At 49.1% G+C, this 25,919-nt stretch overlaps 1 protein-coding gene across 1 annotated transcript in view; it reads right to left on the bottom strand.

The window, feature by feature from the left end:
- ARFGAP3 (ADP ribosylation factor GTPase activating protein 3) overlaps positions 1 to 25,919 on the bottom strand; it is a 39,429-nt gene that overhangs the window by 1,483 nt on the left and 12,027 nt on the right. Inside the window, exons 5-15 of the mRNA XM_044679296.1 lie at positions 23,319 to 23,402; positions 21,927 to 22,014; positions 20,467 to 20,526; positions 18,766 to 18,812; positions 18,410 to 18,543; positions 17,561 to 17,689; positions 16,883 to 17,008; positions 13,040 to 13,177; positions 11,482 to 11,605; positions 8,490 to 8,580; positions 328 to 449 (exon numbers count right to left, since the gene is read on the bottom strand). Coding sequence (XP_044535231.1) covers positions 328 to 449; positions 8,490 to 8,580; positions 11,482 to 11,605; positions 13,040 to 13,177; positions 16,883 to 17,008; positions 17,561 to 17,689; positions 18,410 to 18,543; positions 18,766 to 18,812; positions 20,467 to 20,526; positions 21,927 to 22,014; positions 23,319 to 23,402 — 1,143 coding nt within the window. The remainder of the gene's footprint in view (positions 1 to 327; positions 450 to 8,489; positions 8,581 to 11,481; positions 11,606 to 13,039; positions 13,178 to 16,882; positions 17,009 to 17,560; positions 17,690 to 18,409; positions 18,544 to 18,765; positions 18,813 to 20,466; positions 20,527 to 21,926; positions 22,015 to 23,318; positions 23,403 to 25,919) is intronic.

Raw genomic sequence — 25,919 nt, 5'->3', positions numbered from 1 at the left:
GAGGAGGGGAGGAAAATGCCCCTCTCGGGGCCCCAGATCTCTCGGAGAGGCAGAAGTCTTCTAAAAGAACATAAAGCAGCAGGCTGAGATGGCCCTGACTCCCTCACTAACATGTTCAGACACCAGGGAACCAGCACCTCTGGGGATTTCTGGTCATCCCATCGCCTGCCCACGGGAAGTGACCGTGTCTGGGCCCCTCACAGCCCAAGGCCCACCTTCCCGATGCCACAGGAGGGTCCCAGAACCCCCACCCAGCCTAGGTACTGCCCGAAAGATGGCGGCAAAGACGAGAAGGACCCCTGGGCAGGAGAAACACGTCCCGCTGACCTGAATGGACGTCATGACTCCGTTGGCCAGGACCGAGAGCTTCCCGGCCACCGATCTCACTCCTTGTTTGAACTGCGTTATGTCCGGGGCATTCGGCAACACGTTGCTAAGGTTGTAGTTTCCTGGAGGAAGAAGAAAACGTGCGCCGTCGCCCTTGGCTCCCGGGAGGAGCTGGTCTGGGCACAGTGGGCACCGGCACGCGTTCGAGGCCCCTGGCCCCTCGGTGGTCTGCCGGCCCTTGCCGCCAGTGGGTGCCAGGCTCCCGGACTGTTTACCAGGGGGTGGCTTGGGATGCCTGCCCTTTCTAAGCCCGAGGCCCCTCAAGGTGGAATAAGGGAAAGGTGGGCCTGGGAGGACAAGAACTGGCTGGCCTAGGCCAGGATGACCGTAGTCCTGGGCCGTGCTCCTGAGTTCTAGAGGTGCAGAGAGCTTTTCCAGGGGAAATCTGAGGGGTTTTCCTGCTTTTATCCTGGGGGGATGGCAAAGTCCAGGATGATGTCACGTGCGCCTGAGGTGGCAGCCACCAGACAAGCGGAAGGCTGGTGCCAGCTTCAGCAATGGCACTCTGGCTTATCTGTCAGGTGCCCGGCACCCTTCTTCTTTCCTAGGAATGTCCAGTGCTTTGGCCTATCTATGGCTGGCAGACCCAGAGAAGCAGTTTTTTAGAGACAAACTGAATGTTCTGGCAGCAGTTGGTCTGTACCCAGCAGGATGTGCAGCAGGGCATCTGGCTTCCTTTGGCTTTCCCCCACCTCCATCCTGGAGGCCCAGCAGTTAGGCTGCTGCTACAGCAGAAAACGTTGGTGAAAAGCACCCCTGCTCGCTGCCGCTATGCACTGGTCTAAACCAAATGACATTTTTGTGGTTAAAAAACACCCGAGGGGGCAGCTAGGTGGCTCAGTGAATATCAAGGCAGGCCTGGAGAAGGGGGGATCTGGGTTCAAATCTGACCTTAGACAATTCCTAGCTGGCTGATCCTGAATGCCCATTGCCTAGCCCTTACTGTTCTTCTGCCTTGGGACCAAAACAGACCATCCATTCTAAGATGGACAGGAAGGGATTAAAAAAAAAAAAAGCAACCCTTGAAAAGAGGGGGGACGGAAGAGACGACACTCGGAGGTCACATGGTGGCCTGCTCCCCTCCTGCCCCTCTCCCTCTCCTTGCTGACCTCTGCAGCCTCTGACCCTGGGGCCCACCCTCTCCCCCCGTTCTATCCCTATCTCGCCCCCTCACCTCGGGTGCCCCTCAGGGCTCTGCCTCAGGTCTATGGAGGTGGCTCATGCTTGTATGTACACATCTGTATGGTCAGTCTTTGGTGAGTTCCAGCCCTGCCCCAGGCCCTGGCCATTAGACAGTTCTGGCTGGATGTCCACCAGGCACCTCAAACCCAACCTGACCCATGTATCCCTCCTTTCCCAAGCTTCCCCTTTTCTGTGGAGGGTGATCTCCCTCCTCCCTCAAGTCCTGTGGATCCTACCCTGAAAGTCTCTCTCACATCTGCTCCTTCTCCTCACACATCTGCTGCTGCCTTCATTCAGGCAAGAGCCCCCCAACTACCTGGCAGGCAGTGATTACAGAGCAGGAGAAGCTCCACTAGGTCAACTGACTTGCACATAGAGGCAGGATTTGAATTCAGATCTTCCTGTCTCCCAAGCCAGGACTCTGCCTACATCACCAGTTTTTAATTCTCTACCATATGCAAGAAAAGATCACAGGTCTCTGTTACTTGTATTCACTGTCATAACATTCTCTAGAGTTGGGCAAACACATGTGAATAGACTGCAACATGGGCAAGGAAGGAATGACCCAGTTCTCCTCCCTAAGAGATCTCAGCCAGACTTCTTATCTCATCTAAAAAATGGGGAGGTCTGAGCAGATGAACACTGAGAATCTTAAGGGATGAAGACCAGAAAAAGCACAGGGGCCAGGGACTAAGGGATTAAAGGTGACATATCTGCCCTGCCTTTCTGTGTCAAGCAGAGACCTCTGGTAGGCCCTCCCTCCCATTTTGGGGGGCCACTTGGGTCCTAGATGGGAAGTCCTGCTGGGCTGAAATAAAACCCACTCATGCTAAAGATCTACAAAATGCACACAAGCTCTAGTTTGGCCTTAGTTTTCTCCAGGAAAAAAACAACACACACACACACACACACACACACACACACACACACACACACACACACACACACACACACACAATGTTAGGCTCTAAAGAATAGGCTGGGGGAAGAAATTGGGGAAGCAGGTAAACTGAAGCAAAAACATTTGTGAACAGGGAAAGGTTGAAAGAAAAAGAGAAGGATAAATGGGAAACTCAGATGAGGGAATCATACAGTTAGTAATCATAACTGTGAATGGGATGAACTCACCTATAAAATGAAAAAGGACAGTAGAGCAGATTAAAAGCCAGAATTCCATAATATGTTGTCTACAAGAAACTCATTTAAAGCAGGAAATATACAGAATAAAGGTAAAGGGCTGGAGCAAAATCTATTAAGCTTTGGATAAAGTTTAAAAAAAAGGGATAGCTATTATGATTTTGGTCAAAGCAAAATGAAAATTGAGCTAATTAAAAGAGATAAGGAAGGAAATTACAACTTGAGGAAAGGAATCACAGACAATGAAGTAATATCAATATTAAGCATACATGCACCAAATGGCACAGCATCCAAATTCCAAGAGGAGAAATTACATGAGTTACCAGAGGAATTAGACAATAAAACAATATTGGTAGGGAACATCACCCTTCCTCTCTTAGAATTTGATAAATCACACCAAAAAAGAGAAAGAAATGAAGGAGGTAAATAGCATTTTAGAAAAATTAGACTTGATAGACCTCTGGAGAAAATTGAATGTGACTATAAAGGAATATACTTATTCTCAGCAGTACAGGGCACCTTCAAAAAAACTGATCAGATAGTAGGACATAAAAAGCCTCACAACCAAATGCAGAAAAGAGCAGTCCAAGTCTCCCTTGCCTCAGCTGGTCCCTGAACAGCCCCTCTGCCCACTTTCCTTCCACTTGCTCATATTTTTCCCAAGTTTTCTAACACAGCATCTTCCCTGAAGGATGAAGCCCTTCTCTGTCCTCCTCTTGTCCCTCACCTCTCAATGTGTACAGTGATTTCTGTACTATAGTATCTGTGAAGGTACCTGGCTTCTAGTCATGGAGTGAGCCTGCAGGATATCCTGTGGTCTGCCCAGAGTCTTCTGCTCTACAGAGGGCAAATATTGTAGAATGAGAAGGTGGGAATGGGTAACTATAAGTCACAGCCCTGGGAAGAGGATCTACTCCAACATCAGCAAGATTGGGAGTCACACAAAGCAATGAAGATTCTCCCCAAAGGACCCAACACGGCAATCCCTCTATACCCAAGTGTTTAGTTACAGGCTTGGTCTTGCTCTCCCAGGGCCCCTCTAATTATACACTGCCTAGCCCTTGCCTTCATGGCCTGGAGGAGGTGGCAGAACCCAAACTCCCTGAAGGCAGGAAGCCCCTAGTAGGTACCTTGGATGGAACTGGTGCTGCCCCACTCTTGTAACAAGTACCCAGTGACTCTCTGAAAGACTAAAGGGACCAGACTACTCCCACTATGCCTTGGAACCCTAGGATGGTACCTGGGCAGAATGACATGAAGGGTGATGAATTAACCAACTTATCTCTAAAAAGCCTAAATTTTAAAGTTAGCAATGACCATGACACTGTGAAATGATCAAATCAAGACAGGCAGCATCACCTTAGCTTTCTGAGACCATGAGACTAAAGGGGTTGTTTTTGTTATTGAGGCATTTTTCAGTCACATCTGACTCTTCATGATCTCATTTGGGATTTTCTTGGTAAAGATACTGGAGCATTTTGCCATTTTCTTCTCCAGCTCATTTGACAGATGAGGAAACTGAGGCAAAGTGAAGTGATTTGACCAAGGTCACACAACTAGTAAGCAACTGAGGCTAGATTTGAATTCTAGTCTTTCTGACTCCAGGCCTAGCACTCTGTTATCTAACTGCTATAAAATGGGATTAAATGATGCAAAAAATGCTTTCTGGTGAATTTTACATGGAGGAATGTGGAGATTTGCCAAAATTAATGAAATTCTAGTGTGTGTAATTAAATCTGGCCATGTCCTAGCAGTATGAAGATAAAGGGCGAAATGCTGAGGAAATGGCCAGTAATTTGCACACCTGCTGCAGAGGACAGGACAGCCCCAAGGAAGGGCGCAGCCCATCCATCACGAGTATCCCCTAAGCAGCTCCTGTAAGGGTGCCGGGCTCTGTTCTGAGCTAGGGATACCCTGAAGGAGCTCACATACTAATGGGCAGAAAAAGGAAGGCTAATGAGGCCAAAGGCTCTCAAGGAGGCTCAGTCACTGATGGGACAGAATGGCCAGGACTTAATGTGAGGGATGGTGGGCAGGAGGGGACAGGAACCGATACTGTCTCTGCTGTGCCTGGCTGACATGGTCCTCTTGTTTTCTTTTGAGAAAGAACCCCTTGGGGGGAGCGCAGATGATTCAGCAGGTGGCAGTCAGGGCTTACAGGAAGCAGGCCTCAGCAGCCCCGACTCCCCTGACTGACTCTGGGCTAATCAAGGAAGCCCATCTGTGCAGCAGGAGCCTTGCCCCGGGGGACGGCCACACTTAACACTGCTAAGCAGACTGAACGCCTGCTGAAATGAGTAAGAACCAAACCACCACCAAAAGCAAGATCTGGACACAAATGAAGTTCTCTCGCAGTACAAGGGGGCGTGTCCTCGCCCAGCCTTTAGGCTTGAGGAAGGAGGGCCTGGATGATGCTGGGATAAATGAATCTGTATTTCTCACCGTAATGAGGAGGGATCGGCCCTTGGAGCCAGGCGGGCGCACTCTGGGCCTGCTCCCAGCTCTGGCTCCTGGGGGAGCCTCCAGGCCCGGGAAGCCGAGCCAGCTGCTCTTCTAACTACTCCCTCTCTCTGTCAGGCTATAGGGCTGACTTGTTTTGGGGTTTTTTAACCTCACCTTCTGTCTTAAAATCAATACTGTATATCAGTTCCAAGGCAGAAGAGTGGTAAGAACTAGGCACCTGAGGTCAAGTGACTTGCCCAGGGACACCCAGCTAGGAAGTGTCTGAGGCCACACTGGAACCCAGGACCTCCCGTCTCCAGACCTGGTGCTCTGTTCCCTGAGCCGCTTAGCTGCCCCACATAAAGGTGAATGTTGACAAGTCCACGTGCTCCACAGCCAGGAAGCAGCGTCATGGACCTTAGTCCGTGCCCTTACCAAGGGCTTTCTGCAACTCCAGCAAAGGCTGAACACGATGCATCCACTCTCAGGTTGAAAAAAGCTCCACCGCCAGGCTCCAACTCTGGGAGTTGGTCAACTTGGCCTTCACACACAACCTTCATGTCCCCCCTGCTGGCCTTTGCCTGGGCTGTGCCTCATGCCTAGAATCCCTGGGAGGGGACTGGACTCTCTGAGGCCTGACTCCAGAGCCAGGGCTCTTCTTCACGCCCAGTGCCCGAGCTCCTCCCTCTTTCTTTCCCAGACAGCCCAGGGCTTCTCCTAATGACTAACGACACCCGGCGTACCAGGCTTTTAAAGCCAAAACAGGACCCGCTCCTCTGGGGGCTTCGGTGAGCTCATGGGTAAAATGGAGCCGGAGCAGGTGCCATGCTTATCCCCCAGGAGCAGGAGGGCCCAGGTGGTGACGCCCCAACTTCAGCATGGCCAACACCGGTCCTACACAAGCCATGAGGGCCTGCCTGCACCTCCTCTTCCCATGGAGATTACTAAAGCGCAGCAGGAAAACAAGGGTTATAACTAGTAACAATTCCTATTTCTTGAATGCTTTGAGGTATGAACCCTAAAATGGAGCAAAGAGCCTGAGGCTCTACGAGCTGGGCCCAGAGGCAGTCCCAGGGGCTTGGGACAAGATGCACTGACCACTGGGGTTTGACCTGCGGCCTCCTGGGTGTCTCTGTGGTCATGCCTCAGAGACTGTTCAAATACTTTGGGCTAGAAGGAGGCCAAGGCTACCTGGCTCAGTGCCTGGCACCAGTCCTTCCTCGGTGGGTCACACAATGATTGGGGATGGGGACCAGCTGTCCCCCAGGGAGAGTAGCTATGGCCATCCATCCCTCCTGAGAAGTGGGGCTGTGGGGGGGCTGTGCTCTCCATTCTCCTCCTCCAGAGAGGAGGCTGCCTCCACATGCATGGTCAGCTTAGCCTTCCTGTGGGCGGGTGGCCCCTTCCTTCCCACTTCAAGCCTGAGCTCAAAGCCCTAAAACCAAGAGGCCAAAGCTCCAGGGTGGATCCTGACGGGAGAGGATGCCCTATCCTGGTGAGGGCTCCTGTGTACTGCCTGGGACTTTCTTCTTGCATGAACCTGGATCTCCACAAGTCATTCCCCAGGGCAGCCAGAAGGGGCCAAAGCTCTCTGTGATCTGAAAGCATCTGCTGACTGGCCAAGGGGGCCTCCTTGTTCCAAGAAGGTGGGGTCCTAAGAGAGACCAGGACCTAGGCCAGACGCCAACTCCATCAAGATGGCCAGGGACCCCTAAGACAAATGGCAGAGCACTAGGGACATGGATTATGATGGGAAGAGAGTTTCCAAGGTAGAAGGATGGCCATTCCCAGGAAAGAAATGAGTCAGGAGACTATCAGCTTCCTGCAACCTGACCCCCAGGGGGAGCAGTTCTTGAGAGCTCTCACAGGAGCTGCCAGCCAGGGGCAGGGTTCTCCCAGGTTAACAGCCAGAGGGCCTAGGTGAAGAGTGATGGGAATGAAGGTGCAGAGCCTACACTGCTAAGAGAAGATCCCCATGAGGTCTTCCCTGATCCCAAGGGTCAAGAGCTGTTTACTATTGGACACAGGGTTCCTAAAAAGTGACAGGGGCATCGTATGATTCTCCTTAAAATGGTCATGAAAAATAATGTCTGGGCAAGCCATTTGGCCCCTGCCATCTCATCTGTCTCTTCCCTCCCTGAGTGAAACCCCTAGAAAAAGCAGTCTACACTGGCTTCCTCTACCTCATCTCCTTTCCCTCTCTTCTTAGCCTTTTGCAGTCTGGTTTCTCTCCACCCTTGTCCTCCAGATCCTCTCTGCAGTTCTTGATGCTGATTCCTGCCCTCTCCTCCTGGAACATCCTCTCCTCTCTCGTTACTCGTAACTCTGCCCCAGTCCACTCCTCCTCCAGATTTCCTGAGTTCTCTCCAGTTTCCCAGCTTTGCAATGGAAGGCTTCCTCTTGCTCTTCCTCATCCCATGTCCATTCAACTGCCAAGTCTTGTCATTTTTTGACCCTGACCATGTGCCTGCCTCAGCTCTGTCCCCTTCTCTTTAGTCCTGTGGCTCCCCCCTTAGTCAGGCCCACGTCACCTCTGATCCCATTCTCCTTGCCTCAAGCCTCCAATTCTTTTCAATGGCTTCCTCATTGACTTTCATAAGGCCCAGGTCTGACTGTATTGTTCCCTCCTCTCCCCCTCATTCAATAACCTCCATGGGCTTACTCAAGGTGGGAACGACAGATGGATGGACTTCCCACAAGCTGGCTCCAAGGCACCTTTCTGGCTTTAGGAGACCTTCTTGCTGCTTCACTGGGGCCTTTCCTCTAGGAAGCCCAGGCTGAGGCTGGTTCCTGGTGGCCCTCTTCCCTCCCTCCCCGTATTCACTTGTATTTATTTGGTGCTGATATTCTCCTTGTCCTTATTTATAACCTGTTGTCTCTTCCGTTAGACTCTAAGCTTCCTGAGGGCAGGGACGGCCTCCTTTTGGGTCTTTCTACTTAGCTCCGTGGGTGTCATGTAGACGGAATTAATAAATGCAGGATCAGCAGAGATCAGGAATCCGATCACTCTTTCTGGCTCTTCCCATGAAAACTTTCTTTCTCTCTGCCTCTAAGGCCAGACCATTTGCCTGGGCCAGTGGCAATCCCTTTCATTTCCCAAAGAGCAATCATGTGCAGCCTCTCCCATCTCTTGGTCTTAGGTTCCTCTGAACAAAACGGCCGTGGGCTGGCGTCTCAGCATACGGAGTGCGTCCTCCCCGCCTCCCCAAGAAGCTAAAGGGTGTGTAGACTTCTCATTCAGGAGAAGAGCTCCTGCAGGGGCTCTGTGCTGCCTGTCTTTCCTCCCATCTGACCTTCCGAGCCCAGCTCAACCAATCCTCCCACCCAGCCACCACCCTTACCTGAAGACTGTTTCCTCTGCTCATCAAACAAGTCAGCTGAACTTATGGAGGAGCTTCCGGAGAGTCTCTCCAGCCGAGCCCTTGTTTCATACTAGAAGAGAATGACAATCAGTGATGAGAAAACATGGCGGTGCTGCTGCTCTGAGGATTCCTGGAAGGTTCCTAGCAGTCTCTCCCTTTCCCCTCCATTTATTAAGCCTTTCCCTTCCATCTTAGAATCCACAGGATCCATTGGTTGTAAGCAGAAAAGCAGCAAAGGCTCAGCAATGGAGGTTAAGTGACTTGCCCAGGGACACACACTGAGGAAGTGTCTGAGGCTAGATTTGGACCCAGAACCTCCCATCTCTAGGCTTGACTCTCTCTCACTGAGCCACCTATCTGCCCTGGTGTTCCCTCTTTACTAGGTTAAAAGCAGGGCTAACTGTCCTCTCCCTGAAACTGGAGTGGCCTTTGCTAGCAAGCCCCACCTGTGCCTCTGTATGATTCTTTTATGAGACAGAAGGAGAGAGAGGTTGAGGGGAGAGAGCTAGCCCTGAGTCAGAAGGACTTGGCTTCAAATCCCGCCTTGGGCCATCTGGTTGGCGCCCTTGGATGAAGCTATCATGAGAGCTGATATCAGTACTGACAGCACCTGGAACACAGTACGCCCTTCATAATGCTTGCTGATGGCCCAGCCTGCTCCCTGCTCCAGGCATTTGGGGAGGACAATAGTTACAAATCAGCTACTTATTTTCACTAGTAGAAAGAATGTGCATACTTGGAATTCCCTATACTAGTGAGGTCATGGATGTGGACAGAGAGAAATAGCTAAGGTCTCTATGAATCAGGTGTGTTGGGGAGTTGACTAGGATCATGTGGAGAGCCAGAGATAGGGGTTCCTGGGAGAAAAGATAGACACATTTGATCATAAAGCAATTTTAGTTTCTGCCCAACAAAATTAATGCAGCTTAAATGAGAAGAAAAATAAGAAATGGGAAAAAAATTTCTATAGTAAATCTCTGTGAAAAATGTCTCATTTCTAAGATAACAGGGAACTGAGCAGAATTTATAAAAATAAGAACCATTCCTCAATTGACAGTTAAAGGAGATAACAGTTCTCGGAAGAAGAAATCAAAGCTGTCAATGGCCATATGAAAAAATACTCTGTTGTTAATGATTAGAGAAATGCAAATTAAAACAACTCTGAGGTGCCACCTCACACACATCAGATTGGCTAAATTGACAAAAATGAAAAGTGATAAATGCTAGTGGGAATATGGGGAAAACAGGCACACTAATGCATTGTTGGTAGGGTTGTGAACTGATCCAATCATTCTGGAGAACAAGGTGGAACTATGTCCAAAGGGCTATAAACTTGTGTATACCTTTTACCCCAGCAGTACCACTACTAGATCTGTATTCTAAAGAGACCAAAGAAAGGGGGAAGGGATTCATCTGTACAAAAACATTTATAGCAGTTCTTTTCAGAGGGGCAAAGAACTTGGAAACAGAGGGCTGTCCATTAGCTGGGAAATGGCTGAACAAGTAGTGATATATGATTGTAATGGAGTACTACTGGGCTATGAGAAATAACAAGCAGGATTTCAGAAAAACCTGAGAAGACTTAATGCGCTGATGCAGAGCAAAGAGAGCAGACCCAGGAGAACATTGTACACCATCTACAAATGACTTAGAGGCTCTAATCATATAATGATCCAAGACAATTCCAAAGGCCTCACGCTTAAGTATGCTCCCTTCTAGATACAGAACTGATGGATTCAGAGGGCAGCCTGAGTGAAGCATTATTTTCTTCTCTATCTTTCTTTCTTAGATATGGCTAATGCAGAAATCTGTCTTGCATAACTATACAGAGTTGTAAAAGGGTTTGTTTTTCTTGCCTTCTCAATGTGGGAGAGGAAAGGAAAAGAATTTGGAACTGAAAAAAATTGTTTTTAAAGTCTCCATGCTAAAATTTTTTTAAAGAAAAAAAAAAAAAGGAGTTGACAGGCCCTGAGGTCCAATGGGAACAATGCTGGGTCAGTAGTCAGAAGACCCGAGTTCAAATCCTACCCTGGCACTGTCAGGATGCTCCAATTTGTCCACTATTTAGGTGGAGGTGAAGCCAAAGGTGTCTTCTGAAGCTTCCATCTGTCTCTCAAGAAGCCACTGACATTTCAAAGGAAATGAGTAGAGGAGACTCTGCCGCCTCTCCCTGGCCCTGTCTTCTGAAATTAAGGAGGTCCTTGAGAAATGTTTACCGAATGGCTGCATATGGCACGAGAAGAGCAAGACTCAGAGCTAGCAGGCCCCCAGGGGTCACTTCACTTCATGCTGACCCAGAGCGCCTAACCAGCTTCTTCTGTAAAGTTGGGCTGGGTCTAGATCAGGGTCTATGAACCTGGTTTTTAAAAACTCTCCGTTCTACTAACTGTGGCTCCACATGGTTGGCTTCTCTTGTGAAGCGTCTGATAAGACTGAGGACACAGTGAAGACTCCCTTCCTGGAGGTCTCCTCTGGCCCCCACATCCAGCAGCCTGCGATAGTTCAATCCTGTTGGAGCTTCTCTCAGCAAGATGTCTCACAAACAGCTCTGTTTACTGGGGTGAAAGCTGAATTTACTGCAAATAGGCATGACTCACTTTCTGAATCAGTGCCAGGGTCAGGGCCACCTGATGTTCACCTGACATGGAGCGAGGAGCACAGTCCATCTCAAGAGACCCAAGAAAAAGTAAGATGTGGTCCCTGCCTTGGTCTTCTAGAGACCGCAGCCCGGCTGGGAGGAGATGACAAGTGCAGGGAAGGGATAATCCGAGCAGCCGGAGAGCGAGTCCAAGAAGAACACCGAGGGCTTGAGTGTAGAGGGACCTCCTGGATGGGAGAGTCAGGGCTGGGATGGCAGAAGAGGCCTTCCAATGCCCCATTCCCGAGTCAGGACATTCAAGTGCCTCCGTTTCCCTACACTCTCCTTCAGCAGCAGTGTTTCCCTCTCTGCCTCCCCTCCTACCATACTTACATCAGCCTGTTCCTGTCTTCCAAAATACATGTCTGATGAAATTGCTTTGACGTTGCCAAATTTTTTTTGTGCCTCATCTGTATTTCCAGCTGGCTCATAATCAGGCTTGCGACGCGAAGTAGGTCTACAATTAAAATTAAATTGACTTCAAGATCAATTCAAGCAAAAATTGACTTAATTTAAGGTCAGGCAGATGCTGTTCTCATCCATAATATATAAATTTGTATTTGCATTTGAAAAGAAAGTAGAAAATGAGAACAATAATTTTAAAAACCAGCCCTTCAAGACCGAAGTATCAGAAACGAAATTGAGCACCCAAATCACACAACACAAGCAAAAATCATCCTCTTCAAAGATCACTCGTCTCCCCTCAAATATTCAGACTTCCAATTCCCGTTTCCTCTCTTTGGGTAAGATTCAGCCACTCAATTCAAGCAACAAAGTGCTTAACAGATGTAGGTTGGGTGATCCAAGGGTGCCGAGGCAAGGGCAAAAGATGCCAGATGTAACCGGTGTGCCCTCCTTTGCTGTCTGGGCTCTGCCATGGCAAGAGCTGCTATAGAAAGATGTCGGGGCACGAGAATCCCCGTCCCTTCTCTTTACTTCAAAGTACAAAGTGTGGCCTGGTGGGGGTATGGCTGGGGAAGCCAAGGGGCCGCCTCTTGACTGGGTGGGCAGATGGGCAAACGCATCAGGCTGTAGGAATACAATGGAATATCACAGCACCACACCATGAGGAATCCAGAGAAACTCAGTCAGACCTGTGTGAGCTGATGTGGTGGATGAAGAATAATAGCCATAGTAATGTGATGGTGGTAAAACTAGCCAGCTACATTTACAGAAAGAGTGCCCGCTCTGTGCCAGGCACTGTTCAAAATGCTCACAATGATTATTTTCTGGGATCTCGCAAGAACCCTGAAGGCAGTGGCTGTTGTTATCCCCACTTTAAGTGACTTGTCTGGGGTCCCCCAGGTGGTAAATGACTGATCCAGACTTGAATTCAGAGCCTTTCTGACTCTAGGCCCGGTGCCCTAACCACTGTGTTCCCTAACTGTCCCTAAGAGAACCAAGGGAACAAACAGCATCCACAAGGACTCCACCAATGTCGATGAAAAAGCAGCTGCTGGCAAAGGAATGGCCATCCTGATCCCAGGCCATCGATGAGGAAGGTCAGGAGAGGGGAGGAACTATGGGGATAGCAGCCCCAGGCAGGGCTGTTCTACGTTTTGATCAACTTAGAAAGTCGAAATTATATAGTGTGTCTAGCTCTTTTACTCTGTTATTTATCTAGTTTTTCTAGTTCTTGTCCTGTGGATACAGCAGCACCCGGGAAGCTGGTTGGAGCCGCACTCAGGACTGCTGTGGGCCTTCCCAAGGGCCCCCTGATAGCCTAGCCATAGATGGCCCCCTTTCCCTATGGGACTGATTATAAGCTGACTGGCTAGGAAGTGAAGACGGCCCTCAGGTAGGCTGCACACGGCCCCTGCATTAGGTCAGGGTCTTCTGCTGGTGTGGCTGTGTGCCCTTTCCCAGAGATGCCCAGATGCGCAGGGTGTACCTGTCAGTGTAGCCCATCCCTTTCGGGCTCAGGATGGTTTCTGTATCTCTGAAAGGCTCGTTCTTCCAAAACAGGTCTGAGCTGTCGTCCCATTTAATGATGGGGCTGCTTCTTGTCTCAGTAGGGTCTTCGAAGTACCTGTAGGGGGAAAGCACACAGAGAGGGATGCCCTTACTGATGGCACCCCAAGGCTCAGGGAGCGGCAGTCCCGCTTCAGCTCAGAGGTGGTGATGGCCATAACTGGTCACCGGCCCCGCTCGGCAGAACGTCACTGAGTCTTTGCAGACCTTCTGGAATTGGCCTGCAACTTCTCTGTGCCTGGGAACTCCCTGGACAGCACGTTGCCCAGGTAGAGCTTGGGCCTGGCGATCCTCACCAAGTGCCCTTCGTGTCCCAGCCATCTTCCTGATGACTGGCTGCCTGGCACTCATCCGTGGAGCTGCCACGGGCAGTCCACCTCCCACTGCTGCCTTCGTGGGTTCTTGTGCTCCAGCCAAGTCAGGTTCTCTCTCCCTCCCGACATGGCTCAGGTTTTCCTGCCTGGTGGGTGCTCTCGGGCTCTTCCCTGGGCCTGGCAGCCCCTTCATCGCTACCTCCACACACCATGCTAGTTTTCAATGTCTTTTTACCTTCCCACAATGCATCCTTGATCTGTCCTCAAACACTCTGGAGAGCTGGCTCCCTCCCTCCCTCTCTCCTTCTGCATACACTCTGGAAGGCCATTATTTGCACAGTTGTGGACAACACAAAAGAGCGATTAGGCCACAACTGCTTTACAGGGAGAAATAGTTTGGAACAGCCCCAGAGCTGAGAGTCAGCAAGAGGGTCCAGTTTCATTTATTTGTGCACCAGAAAGAATCGGATTGTTTATTTCCTGAAAGTAATAATAGGGTTAGGTTCCAACGAAGAGTAGGAAGAAGTCAGTCCAATTCTAAAAACCCTTCCGTAACTCATCGTACTCCCGTGTTAGCAGAGAGAGCTACGTGGAGAGCATCCAGGGAACGTGCAGAGGACGCCTGCCCTCCTCCCAGAGGCAGGAGCCTTCTGCTGCACCGGGACTGCTGCCCTTCTTCAGATAAGAACAGCAAACAGCTCTTGGGTTTTTCGTTGCCGCTGGACAGCTAACGATGGGCCATTCTCCAGTGTCCACCTGGCAAGAGCCAACAAATGGAGTCTCTACACAAAAACACCATCTGTTTCCCAGCTTCGGTCTATAAGTAAATATCTCAGACTAGCTGTGGCCTTTAGAAAGGACATCCTCATGCTGCTCCTGGCTGGGCTGGTGGCCAAGCCTCCTTCACAAGGCAGGAAAACCCAATACTCCACAGCATGGTGTGGGCCAGGCTTTAGAAAAACAGGTACCCGGGGTACCAGGGAAGCTCCCTCCCCCAGCACGCAGCTCAGGGCCTGCAGCCTGGGCTCCCCACGCCACAGAGGATCTCAGGAGGAGCTGAGGAGGCCAATGAGGCATTGTGTGGGAGAGCACGGAGAAAGGAAAACCAGCGCCGACCTTACTAATATGAAAGGAAGGAGGCATGGTCACAGCATTGGGGGGCTGAGCCAGCAGCTGATGGGGCAACCACAAAGGTTCAGGAGGTCTTGGGCTGCATTCCAAGGGGCAGAGCTTTCAGGACAGGGAGGTGACTGTCTTGCCATCCTCTGTCTGACCTCATCGGGAAGTTTGTGGCATGTCAAGAGGAGACCAACCGTGATGGGGAAGGCCTTTAGGGCACGACGTAGTGGGATCAGTTGATGGAACTGGACATGCTGAGCCTGGAGAAGGCCCAGGAAAGAGCTGTCCATCTACAAACATCTGAAGGCCCATCCTGCGGATAAGGACTCCAATTTATTCTCTTTGGCTCCCGAGGGCATCAGCAGTAGGAGGAGGAAGCCACAAGGAGGCCACTTTAGGGGGGATGTTGAGAAAGACTCCCAGCTAAGCAGGAGAGCTGTCCAAAGTGGCAGAGGACGCCTGGAGAAGTAGGGGCTCCCCCTCCTCGGGGGTCTTTGAGCAGAGGCTGGACCCCTATTGATCAGTTAGAGCAGCTTGGCCCAGATGGCTGCTCACAAATTCTGGGAAATGCCTGGTTTTCTTGAAAACATGACCTGCCCTTTAGTTTCTTGCTGACACTTTTAACAAATGGCAATATCGACTGTTTTGAAGTTCATCTCAGCGACACTGTTCTTATCCTATTGTGGGAGAGGGAATGATACAGGGAATGAACAGAGGAAGAGGAGAGGAGGCCCAAGACGGAGATAAACCAGCCTGCAGCGAATCACACAGCTTGGGCACATGAGGTAACGGGAGGACTAAATTTAATAAAAAGCACCGTGACCTACAACAATTCCTTCTGTTGCTCCCTCATCATTGGTTTTAGACACAAGTAGGCGACTTCCAAGTTCCATTCACTCTGACATCTAATAAGCAAGGAAGGACGTGGAATGGATCAGAAGGAATTAGAGAGGAGAGCAGAGGGGAAAGAATACAGGCGCCGAGTCTGGAGGTTTGAGTGTGACCCAGAAAGGGCTCAGCTAAAATTGCCTCCAAGGTCCCTTCCAGCAGGAGATTCTAGGATGCTGCAAGAGAGAAAGGAACCTGGGTACAAGCCCGGATGCTCCAAGACTTTGTGGTGACAAGCCCAGATCACAAACGGGGCGGGGGGTGGGGAGGGATACCTTCAGGTGATGTCTACACATCCCACACTAATTCTGACCTATCTGACCAAAGGAAGCCCACCGACACCACTAGTATCCCCAGAGGCTGAGCTCCCTTTGGCCCCTGATCCAGGGGACTTTCTGCTCTCCCCACCTGCATCCTTACACTCAGTCTCACAGGCGCTGATATGCACAGGGCAGCCAGTGATGGCCGAATGCAGGCCCTCGCTCTCTCTCCTCTCCTGACACTCATAACCACATGCTAAATTAGCAGGCAGAACGGATGTTCTTTCCCCTACTTTACAGAGAAGGAAACTGAGGCTCACAGAGAGAAAAGTATTTGCCCAGGCCGCTCTGGCTCCAAGGGCTCAAGGGAGGAGTCAGATCTCTCTCTCCCCCAAGCCATCTCCCACCTCCACCATTCCATTTGATCCTTACAAAGTCCCCATGAGATTAAGCATGACTGTGCGTGTGTGCGTGTGCTAACAGAAGCTTAGCCTAACAGAGCGTGGTTATGGCACTCCTTCCCCGAGGCTGGCCGCAGCTTCCTGTTCAGACATCTCCTGGAACAGGAAGGGGCCCTGGCTCCAGCACTCGCCGAAGAACCAAACATGCCTTTGGGCACGTGTGAAGGCATAGTCACAGAACCAGTCCAAGGCACAACTCCCCGTCAATACACGTATTTAGGGTCACCCAGCTAGGAAGTATCTGAGGCCAGATTTGAGCCCAGGATCTCCCGTCTCTAGGCCTAGTGCTCCATTCACTGAGTCCCCAGCTGTCTCTGATACACCTATTTCTAATCATAAAACGATGAAAGAAAATGTCTCGGGATATCTCAATCTTTGGGCCCAACTGTACCCCTCCTCACCACGCAGGCTTCCAATGCGGTCTCTTGAGTAAACCCACCTGTGTGAATAGGAAGCGCACCCGTCCGTGGGGCCGGCCATTCAGCCAGGCAATCCCCCTGGACAAAGGAATAAATTGTCATTTTGTTTGCTACGTCAGTCTCTCCTGAATTTGTTTGGCTCCGATTGCTTTCCATGAGCTGAAGAAATTCAGTTCCTCAACCTAAGAAGCGAAGGGCCGGGCCCTGTTTGGCTCAGGTAGTCCGGAAGCGTGGTACGGCGGTGACGCGACAGAGGGAAGACTCTCCAAATCCCCTGCCTCAGAGCAATTTTAATCTATTACCTTGTGCTGGATGAGGTGAAATAGGAATCGTCCTTGTCGTCGCTGTACTTCTTCCTCGGTTTGGCCAGAGTGGGCGTCTCCTGCTCTATGGTCTGCATGTCTGAAGTCACGGAGTGGGAAACGCCACTGCAAAGAATCAAAGAAACACGTGAACTCTTGGCGGCAACAATACACGGCTTGACTCAAGTGTGAATCTTGACTTTTACTAACAAACATTCTGGGTTTCTGGGGAAGAGATGCTCCAAATACGGGTGAAAAGGAACTTGGGCTATTCCTGTGGAAAAGAGAGATGTAACGAGGTGTGACGACCCTGCTAATCTCTGACTTTTCTTTTTTTTTATCCTTTTTGCAATGAAAATTTGTCCCCAAAGCCCAACCTTGGGGCACTGCTTTCATACATCAAACGAGGATCACAGCCATCTTTAGAGGCTTTTCCAGCTGTATAAATTCTCCAGTTAATAAAAAAACACTTATTAAGAGTGGCCCAGGAGGAGGGGAGGGAGGGGGAGAATCTAGCTCAGGAAAAGGTTTAAAAAATTGTGGGGTTTTTTCATGGCATTGAGGAAAAATGACGAAAAATAAAAACAGTGGCCCAAAGGCCACATTTAAGGCCTGACAGATTTAGAAAGCTGAACTGATTTTAAATCCTGACCCGAGAAAACACAGCAGTTCACACACCTTCTGGTATTCCCAAAGCCCATGCCGAGTCTCTCCGACTCGATCTTCTTTTTACCGCTGAAATCCATCTTCTCATCTTTCTTCATTTGAATCTCCAGGTCCCTGTAGGCTAGTCGTAGCGACGACACTCTGAATGAGAAAAGGCCAGCCGCTAGATGTGAATGTGTCACTGGCTCCACCAGACTAAAAGAAATTAAGCATGAGCTCTGACAAGCTTCCATGAAAGGGCAGCTGGAAAACCGGTTGGCAGGAGGGACCTCTGAGACCATCCGCTTACAGAGGGGGATGCTAAGGCCCATGTAAGGTAAATGACTTATCCAAGCTCGGAGAGCAAACAGGTGGCCATCAGAATTTGAACTCAGACCCTCTGATTACAAACCTAAAGTTCCTTCAGGGGCGGCCGCTTTGGGGACAAAGGCACATCCGTGGCTCTTGTGGCCGAAAGGTCTCTGGCTGGTCAGTGACCCGCCATCAAGGAAGGAAGGGAGAGGGCCCTCCAGTGTGAAGAATTAGAAGAGCCCACACCCCAACGGATTTCTCTTCCACATCCCCCAACATCACAGTGGCCTCTCACAAGGGCTGCATTAAGCCCAGAGCTTCAGTCGCCACCTGGTGGACACACGTAGGAAGTGAGCCCCGACCATGCACATGGCCACCAGAGGGGAGTAAGTGGAGGGAGGGATGTGCCAGGCCCTGGGAGGTGGGTGCTGCTATTGTCCCTATTTTACAGTTGGAGAAACGGAGGCAGGCAGAGGGCTCTCTTCGAAGTTGCCCAGGTAACATTTCCTGAACTGGAAGTCGACCTTGGGAAAAAGCTGGTGCACCGCCTCCCCCTGCTCCCCCACATACATGGGCTCTTCCTTGGACGCCTGGAGCTCGTCCTGCTCCTTCCTCTTCTCCACGGCCTGGGCTTGCTTTTCGATGTCGCTGAAGCTCGTGGCGCTCACTTTCTGGGCACCCAGGCCCCCCTTTTTGCCTCCAAGCTGGAAGAAAAGACACTGGCCTGAGTGGCTAACCGAAGGAAAGTGGAGTCGCAGGTCCCGAAGGGTGACAGGGACGACGGTACACCCACGCTCGGTGACGGGGCCTCAACGCCCCGTTCTGCTACCAACCCTGCTGGCCAGACTCACACTCATTACCAAGGAGCTCAAAAGCAAAAGGCCCTGAATGATGGTGGGAGCAGTGGGCATGCATGCAGTACTCACCCCTTTTTTAGCTTGAGCTGGTTTCTTTTTTATGAGAGAAGAAACATCTGCGAAAAGAAAATGATGACTTCATAGAATATGGCACGTTGTCTCCGAAGAACAATTGAATTTCTAACATAATGCTATTTCTGCGGTATTCTTTACAGAATATAAATACTATTTTCTTCTGGGAGTTTGGGCTTTTTCTGATGTCCCTAACTGTAATGGAAAGATTTCACTATAAATCAGCGTTAAAGAGAGACTACATCTTGCCGCTTGAAAAGACCTTAAAGGCCCAACACTAAGAGAACTTTTCAGGTGCTTTCGGCCTGTCCTTGATCAGGATCTGGTACCGTCCAATACAGGAATATACTGATTTGCACAGCTCCCAGCTGCCTCCAGGCTCACTCTTTACAGGCTGGCTGGTGAATTCTCCAGAGAGAGGCTACATGCAGCATTTTTAAGTCAAAGGACTGTGATTATAAATGCCACACCAAGATTTGTGCTTGTGAAATTATGAAAGATGCTGTATGGGGCTGAATTCCCCTACAGTGATTGAATAATGTATTGAATGAATAAGTGATTGAATAAATGATTGCAACAGAAAGACACACACAGAGTTCAACTAAGGACTGGAGCGGGGTCTATTAGAGGTAGCAATCATGATCTCAGACAAAGTAAAAAGAGAGAACCAGGGAAACTACGCTTTCTAAAATGTACCACAGACAATGATTTTCATAGCAAGTTTGCTTGATAAAGGTCCCATTCCTCAAATATAGAGGGCACGGAGTCACACGTAAAAATAAAAGCCATTTTCCAATAAGTGGTCAAAGAACATGAACAGATAGTTTTCACAAGAAGAAATCAAAGCTATCAATCGTCAGAGAAAAAATGCTCCAAATCACTAATAATTAGAGAAATGTAAATTACAAGAAGTCTGTGGTGCCACCTCATAACGATCAGAAATGAGAAATACTGGAAGACAAGGGGGATAGTTTCAGAAAAACCCGAGAAGACTTTTGTGAACTGATGCAAAGTGAAGTGAGAAGAATCAGATTGTTGTGCACAGTAACAGCAATATTGTACGATGATCAACTGGGAAGGACTTGGTTACTCCAATTAATACAATGATCTGAGACAATTCCAAAGGAAGCATAATGAAAAATGCTCTCTGTCTGCCTTCAGAGAGAGAACTGATAAACTCTGAGCGCAAACTGAAATATAATTTTCTCACTTTTTTCCCTTCCTTCCTTTTTTTTTTTTTCAATATGGCTAATATGGAAACTGATAAACCCACCTTCTCTGTGGGTGAGGGAGGGGTAGAAGGGAAGGAACTTGGAAAAGAAAAATTTTTGAAAAGTGTTAAAAATAATCATTTTTTAAAGTATGTTATGAAACAGCAAGTGATTTCCTTTTTAGAGATTTAATCCTCTTCTCCACTACTTCAGGTATAAGCAGCACAGAAAGATAGTAATCTGGCACTTTTCTCAAAAGATAAATTTTTTCCCACATGTCCTAACTCCCAGCAGAGAGGTAGGAGACTGTAGGTGCAGAATGAGGCCTACATCTTCAAAATGCCTAAAATAAGAGGTGTGATATGAATAGGGAACAAAATAACCCCATTTGGTTTAATTCAATCCCACAAATTGAAGGGCCTCCAATGCTACAGCACTCGGAACACCTATGAACATAGCTGTTTCCTTGGCCACGGTTTACACTGACCTAATGAAGCTTTGGGTGACATACTGAGGCCATCAACGCTTGGTCCTCGCTCTGGTCCACCTGCAAGTACAAATACTGAGATTAATGTAGAAGGGAAGGCCTTTCAGAGCATACTATGGATTCAGCCAAGCTCAGGCTTGGGTCTTCTTTCCTTCTTATTCCTTATCCTACTTTCTCATTACATGGCTTGTGGCCCTTCATATACTGCACACGAAAACACACGGCCTTATAGGTGGGTGGTCTAAAAGACACCAAAAATGGGAGTAGCCTGAACACCTGTAAACACACAAAGAATAGCATCATTCTGTCAAGGGTGAGGGCCCCGAATGTCATAACTTGGAATCTGACTTTTTAAGATAAAGAAAATCCAAAGCAGGAGTTTTTTAGTAAATGTTTGGCCACAATGTTTTGCCAGGGGTGGCAAAGAGATAACGTTCGGGACTGTTGGGACAGTCAATCACCCGACTCTAAGCTCCTGAGAATCGTCATCAGAAATAAGGTTTTGGTATAAACCGATAAAGGACACAGATGCCCAGACGCCTAAAGCTCCAGGCTGGCAAGTTCAGAATGTACCAGCAGGGCTAAAAGCAGAGAACTGTAGGGGTGCCCCTGGCAGGCAGGCCTGGGACACGGCTGGACAGTTCTCCCTGTCTAAATCTGCCCATTTCTAACACTCCTTCCAGCTCTTTCTCCTATCCCGTGTCAGCAGCCCGAGTGGGCCATGCCCAATCCCTCTTTCCCAGGCTGCTGCCAAGGTCTCCCTAATCCTTACTGTTAGTTAAGTGTCTGAGGCTGGATTCAAACTCAGGTCTTTGTGACTCCAGGCCCAGGATTCTATGTGGGCCCCCTAGCACAGGGAGACCTAGATTCCATCTGGCCTGTGGCATATGTTGGCTGTGTGACCCGACCCTTCAAGGGCCCCTCGGTGACCGTATGAGATTTGCCCTGGCACACAGAGATTCCGCTGCAGGAGTCCTCGACCAGTGAAATCACAGAGCCAGGGGATCTGAGTCTAGCTATTGCCGCCCACATTCCAGCCCACCGGCAAGCCCCGGGTATTGTCCTTCCTGCTCCAATTCCCCTCCTCGCTTCCTCTGTGCTGGGCTTTCAGCTTGGGCAGGGCAGGCCAAGACCTTGTGGCCTTTCTGGCCAGGAAACCTTCTCATCCCTTTGCCAACTAAAGCAAGCTCTGGGACTCAGGCTCTTTCCATACCCCAGAGGCCGGGGGTAGGAGGATAAGAAACTCAAGGCATACACAGTGCCTAGTGGCATGGGATTCTTACTCATCTCATCCACATTCTTTGTGACTTGACTCATTTTTAAAAATAAAGCTCCAAATGTTAAACAGACGCATCTGTGACACACCCGACCCTACAAGGAAGCTGCCAGCTGGGAATCACTTTAGGAAGGTGTGACCCCCCCTCCCAGAATAGCCATTTTGTTCTAGTCCAGGACTCTACCTTCATTCCTTCCTGGTATGGTTTCTGAAGAACTTGGCCCTAAAGAAACTGGCTCTGGTTGTGCTGATGCCCACTCTGGGCTGCCAACCTGGAATGAGGGGGAAAGAGTAGTCGATGAGCAAAAACCAAACTCTATAAAAGAAAGCTGATTCAGAAATAACCTCATGCATGTCCTGGTCCCAAGAACATCAAGTCCCAAATCTGTCAAAATTCCCAGTTGCTGTGATTAACCATTAAGTCTCTCCTCCTCAAACTACCCCTTGCTGGGCCCTCACTCCATAACACCCCCAAGCTGCCAGGGACTCTTCCCCTCTCCCTAGTGGAGATCACAGGGTGGCCTGAAGGCAGGAAGGTTGTTCCTGCATAAAACCACGTACCTCCCAAAGGCCCGGACTTCACCACACAGTCGATGCTTCGATTTTAGAAATTATGATCCCTATTACCTTCAAAACTATGTACTGATTCCAAGGTAGAGGAGTGGTAAGGGTAGGCAATGGGAGTCAAATGACTTGCCCAGGGTCACACGGCTAGGAAGCATCTGAGGCCAGGGTTGAACCCAGGACCTCCCGTCTCTAAGTCTGGCTCTCTATCCACTGAGCCACCTGGCTGCCTCTTCAGAGGATGCTTTTGAACACTGGCAGGCTTTATCTGACCCAGGGAGTGCACTGGTCTACTTGGAACATTCCATGGAAGTGAGACCTTAGAAATCACCTCCTAATCCTGGCAAAAGAGAAGGGGTTGAGGGGTTTGGTGTAAAAGGATACGTAATGCACCACCTGTTTAACCCCAGGCAATACCAACCCGAATTTATGCTCAGATGGCGGATGCCTCCTCCAGGGTGTCCAAGGACTTGGATCTGGAGGAATCTTAAGAGCTCCTCAAATCCAACTCATCACCTTACAGAGAGCAGACCGAGTCCAGAGAGGAGAAGTGAGAGCCTAGGTCCCACTGAATGTTTGGAAATGGTCCCATGACCCAGGATGAAGATAAACAATGACCCTTGTACAGTGTAGGCCTTTAAGAGTGTTTGTCCGGCGAATAAAGGAGAGCCATATTTAAACTGTCCCTGGCTTTCTGGTCTCAATATTTGATCTCCATCGTTAAACAAACATTCATCAGGACCTCCGCTTCTCTCATGACTCTTAAGTTAAAGGGACAGCAAAAAACAAGTCTTGGAAGGCCATGAAAGCAGATCTCTGGATACCAATTGACAAAAGAAAAGGCTCTGACTCATTCCTAACAACTCGGTGATGACCCCACTCAAGCAGGGCCCACCATGATTTTTCTCATTTCTCAAACCCCCAAGGTTAGCACTTCTTTAAAAGAAGACTTTTGTCAGGCAAGAGTAAGGCCATTAAAAAAACCAACACCCTTAGGTGGGGTGTACCTTACCTTGGGAGAAGCGTGGGACGCAAAGAAATCCTCCTCTTTCTGTTGGGGCGATGACGGTGGCACTGCACAGCTTTCCAGCCACAACTACAACAGAAACACAAGCCAGCACTCAGGCCAAGGGGAATGTCGCCAACCACAGAATCTCAGCACTGAAAGGACCCTGGAGGTTGCCTGGCCCACCACAGGAAGCCCCTTCAACAGTGCTTATCCACTCTTTACTCCAATTATTCCATCCCTCTCAAACCCAGGGGACAGCAGGGTTGATGCTTGGGAAGCTTTTCCTTGTATTGAACCTCCTGCTACCTCCGGTCTGCTCCTAAGGACCATGTCTCTCATGGGACAGACAAATGTGCCCCTTGAGCCTGCTCTCTTTCAGACTCTGCAGACCCTGGTGTCTTGGCTGATCTCACCACGTGTCTCTAGAAATGGCAGTACTCACAGCTAAACTGAAGTGCTCAGATGTGGCCCGACCCGGACCCAGATCAGCGCACCTTCTTCCTTCCTCAAGCCAGCTTCCTTTCCTGCAGCCTTCCTGAGTGCTGTGTCCCAGGGCACACTCCAAGGCTTTGCAGCCACTAAACTCACCAGATCTTTTCTTGGAGGAACTGTAGCCTATACCCATATCTCTCATAGGGCCCCAAGTACAGGACTTCATCCTTCTCTCTGTTCGATCTGGTCTGTCGTTCCAAGTCAAGCCACTCATGCACTAGAAACACATGCCCAGGGCACACAAAGACAAAAGCCAACTTCTGGCCTGCCTTCAGTGTACTGGCATTCCGATGGGGTGGACAACATTTCAACAGGTAAATGGACAGACAGTAATTTGAGGAAGGAGAAAGCATTGAGAACAGCAGAGATCAAGAATGGCTTCCTGGAGGAAGCGGGGATCCTCTATGAAGCTAATGATTCTAAGATAAGAGAAAGGGAAACACTCCAAGCTTATGGGAATGTACAAAGGATAGAGACAGGAATGGGTTGCAGAGTTTGAGAAACTTAAAACTGGACAGTTAAGCTGCCGAGAGGAAAAAACATTGGATTTGGGGTCTGAATATCTGGATTCGAGTCTTGGTCTTTCCCCTTCAAAACAGAGCCTGAGGCCCAGGGGCTTTACGTGTCCGGAGATCAATTTCCTTTTATGTACAATGGGACAAAACTTGTGCTTTCTGCATCACACAGATGTGAGGAAAGGTCCACAGTAAACTAGGAAGTGCCATTTAACACAAACTGTGGCTCTTCTTTTAAAATCCTTTTCTATTGATAGCTTTCATTTTTATAGCCCCTAAACTGCTCCCTGGATCTCTCTTCCTCAAAAAGAGTCGTCTTACTTGTTATCTTAGATTTTATTTATTTTTTTCAGAATATTTTTCCATGTTTACATTCATTTTCTTTCCCTCCCTTCTCCCAGAGCCAACAAGCAATTCCACTTGGTTGTACAAATGTTGTCATTTGATACCTATTTCCATATTATTCATTTTTGCTATAGAGCAATTTTATTAAAGCCTAAACCCCAAATCACATACCCACATATACATGTGATAAGTAATGTCCTATGTTGTGCTTTTGCATTTCTACTCCCAGAGTTCCTACTCTCAATGTGGACAGCGTTCTTTTACGCTAGTCCTTCGGGAGCGTCCTGGCTCGTTGTATTGCTACCAGTAGCAAAGTCCATTACATTGGATCGTTCCACAATGTTTTACTTTCTATATACAATGTTCTTCTGGTTCTGCTCCTTTCACTCTGCATCAGTTCACTGAGGTTCTCCCAGTTCATATAGAAAGCCTACAGATCATCAATTCTTACAGCATAATAGTATTCCATCACCATACCACAATTTGTTCAGCCATTCCCCAATCAATGGACTCCCCCCCGCCCCAAAGAGTCATCTTTTTGTATACAGCAAAGAAAATCTCTCTTTAAAAAAGGAGAAAGAGAAAAAAACAAATGAACCAAACTGACCTATCCATCTAGGAATGGATTGTTCACATTATTCCATCCCAATGGTCCTCTCCCTTCTACAAAGGGCTAGACTGAAGTATCTTCTTCTGGCCCTTCTTGAAGGCAATTCTTATTCTTACTGTCATTGTCATCTGCATTTTAATGTCAGATTCCGCCTCTTTCTGGCCCCACAAACCTACTTCACCTGATTTCCTGGGGAATCTTTGTGAATGGTCACCCTACCTCCCTTCTTCTTCTTCCCTAGTTTGCCTCTCACAATTACTTTCTTTCTTTTTTTTTTAAACCATTAACTTTGGTGTATTGTCTCATAGGTGGAAGAGTGGTAAGAGTGGGCAATGGGGGTCAAGTGACTTGCCCAGGGTCACACAGCTGGGAAGTGTCTTGAGGCCGGATTTGAACCTAGGACCTCCCTTCTCTAGGCCTGACTCTCCATCCACTGAGCCACCCAGCTGCCCTCTCACAGTCACTTTCAAATCTTTTTCTCCCTTTGACTATTGCCCTAGTCCAGGCTCAGGGCTATCTCAGGAAAAACTCACCAGATTCCTCTGGGTTGGTCCAAGGGGGCAGAAAGAGGGACAATGTAGTGGGGAATAGCTGAGGGGCCAATTCTGGCTCTCCATGAAGACAAAATGCCAATCCCTGGTT

This window comes from Gracilinanus agilis, chromosome 5 (genome assembly GCF_016433145.1).
Source record: "Gracilinanus agilis isolate LMUSP501 chromosome 5, AgileGrace, whole genome shotgun sequence".
NCBI lineage: Eukaryota > Metazoa > Chordata > Mammalia > Didelphimorphia > Didelphidae > Gracilinanus > Gracilinanus agilis.
The sequence above is the reverse complement of the archived record's forward strand: the minus strand, read 5'-3'. Positions and strand labels throughout refer to the sequence as shown.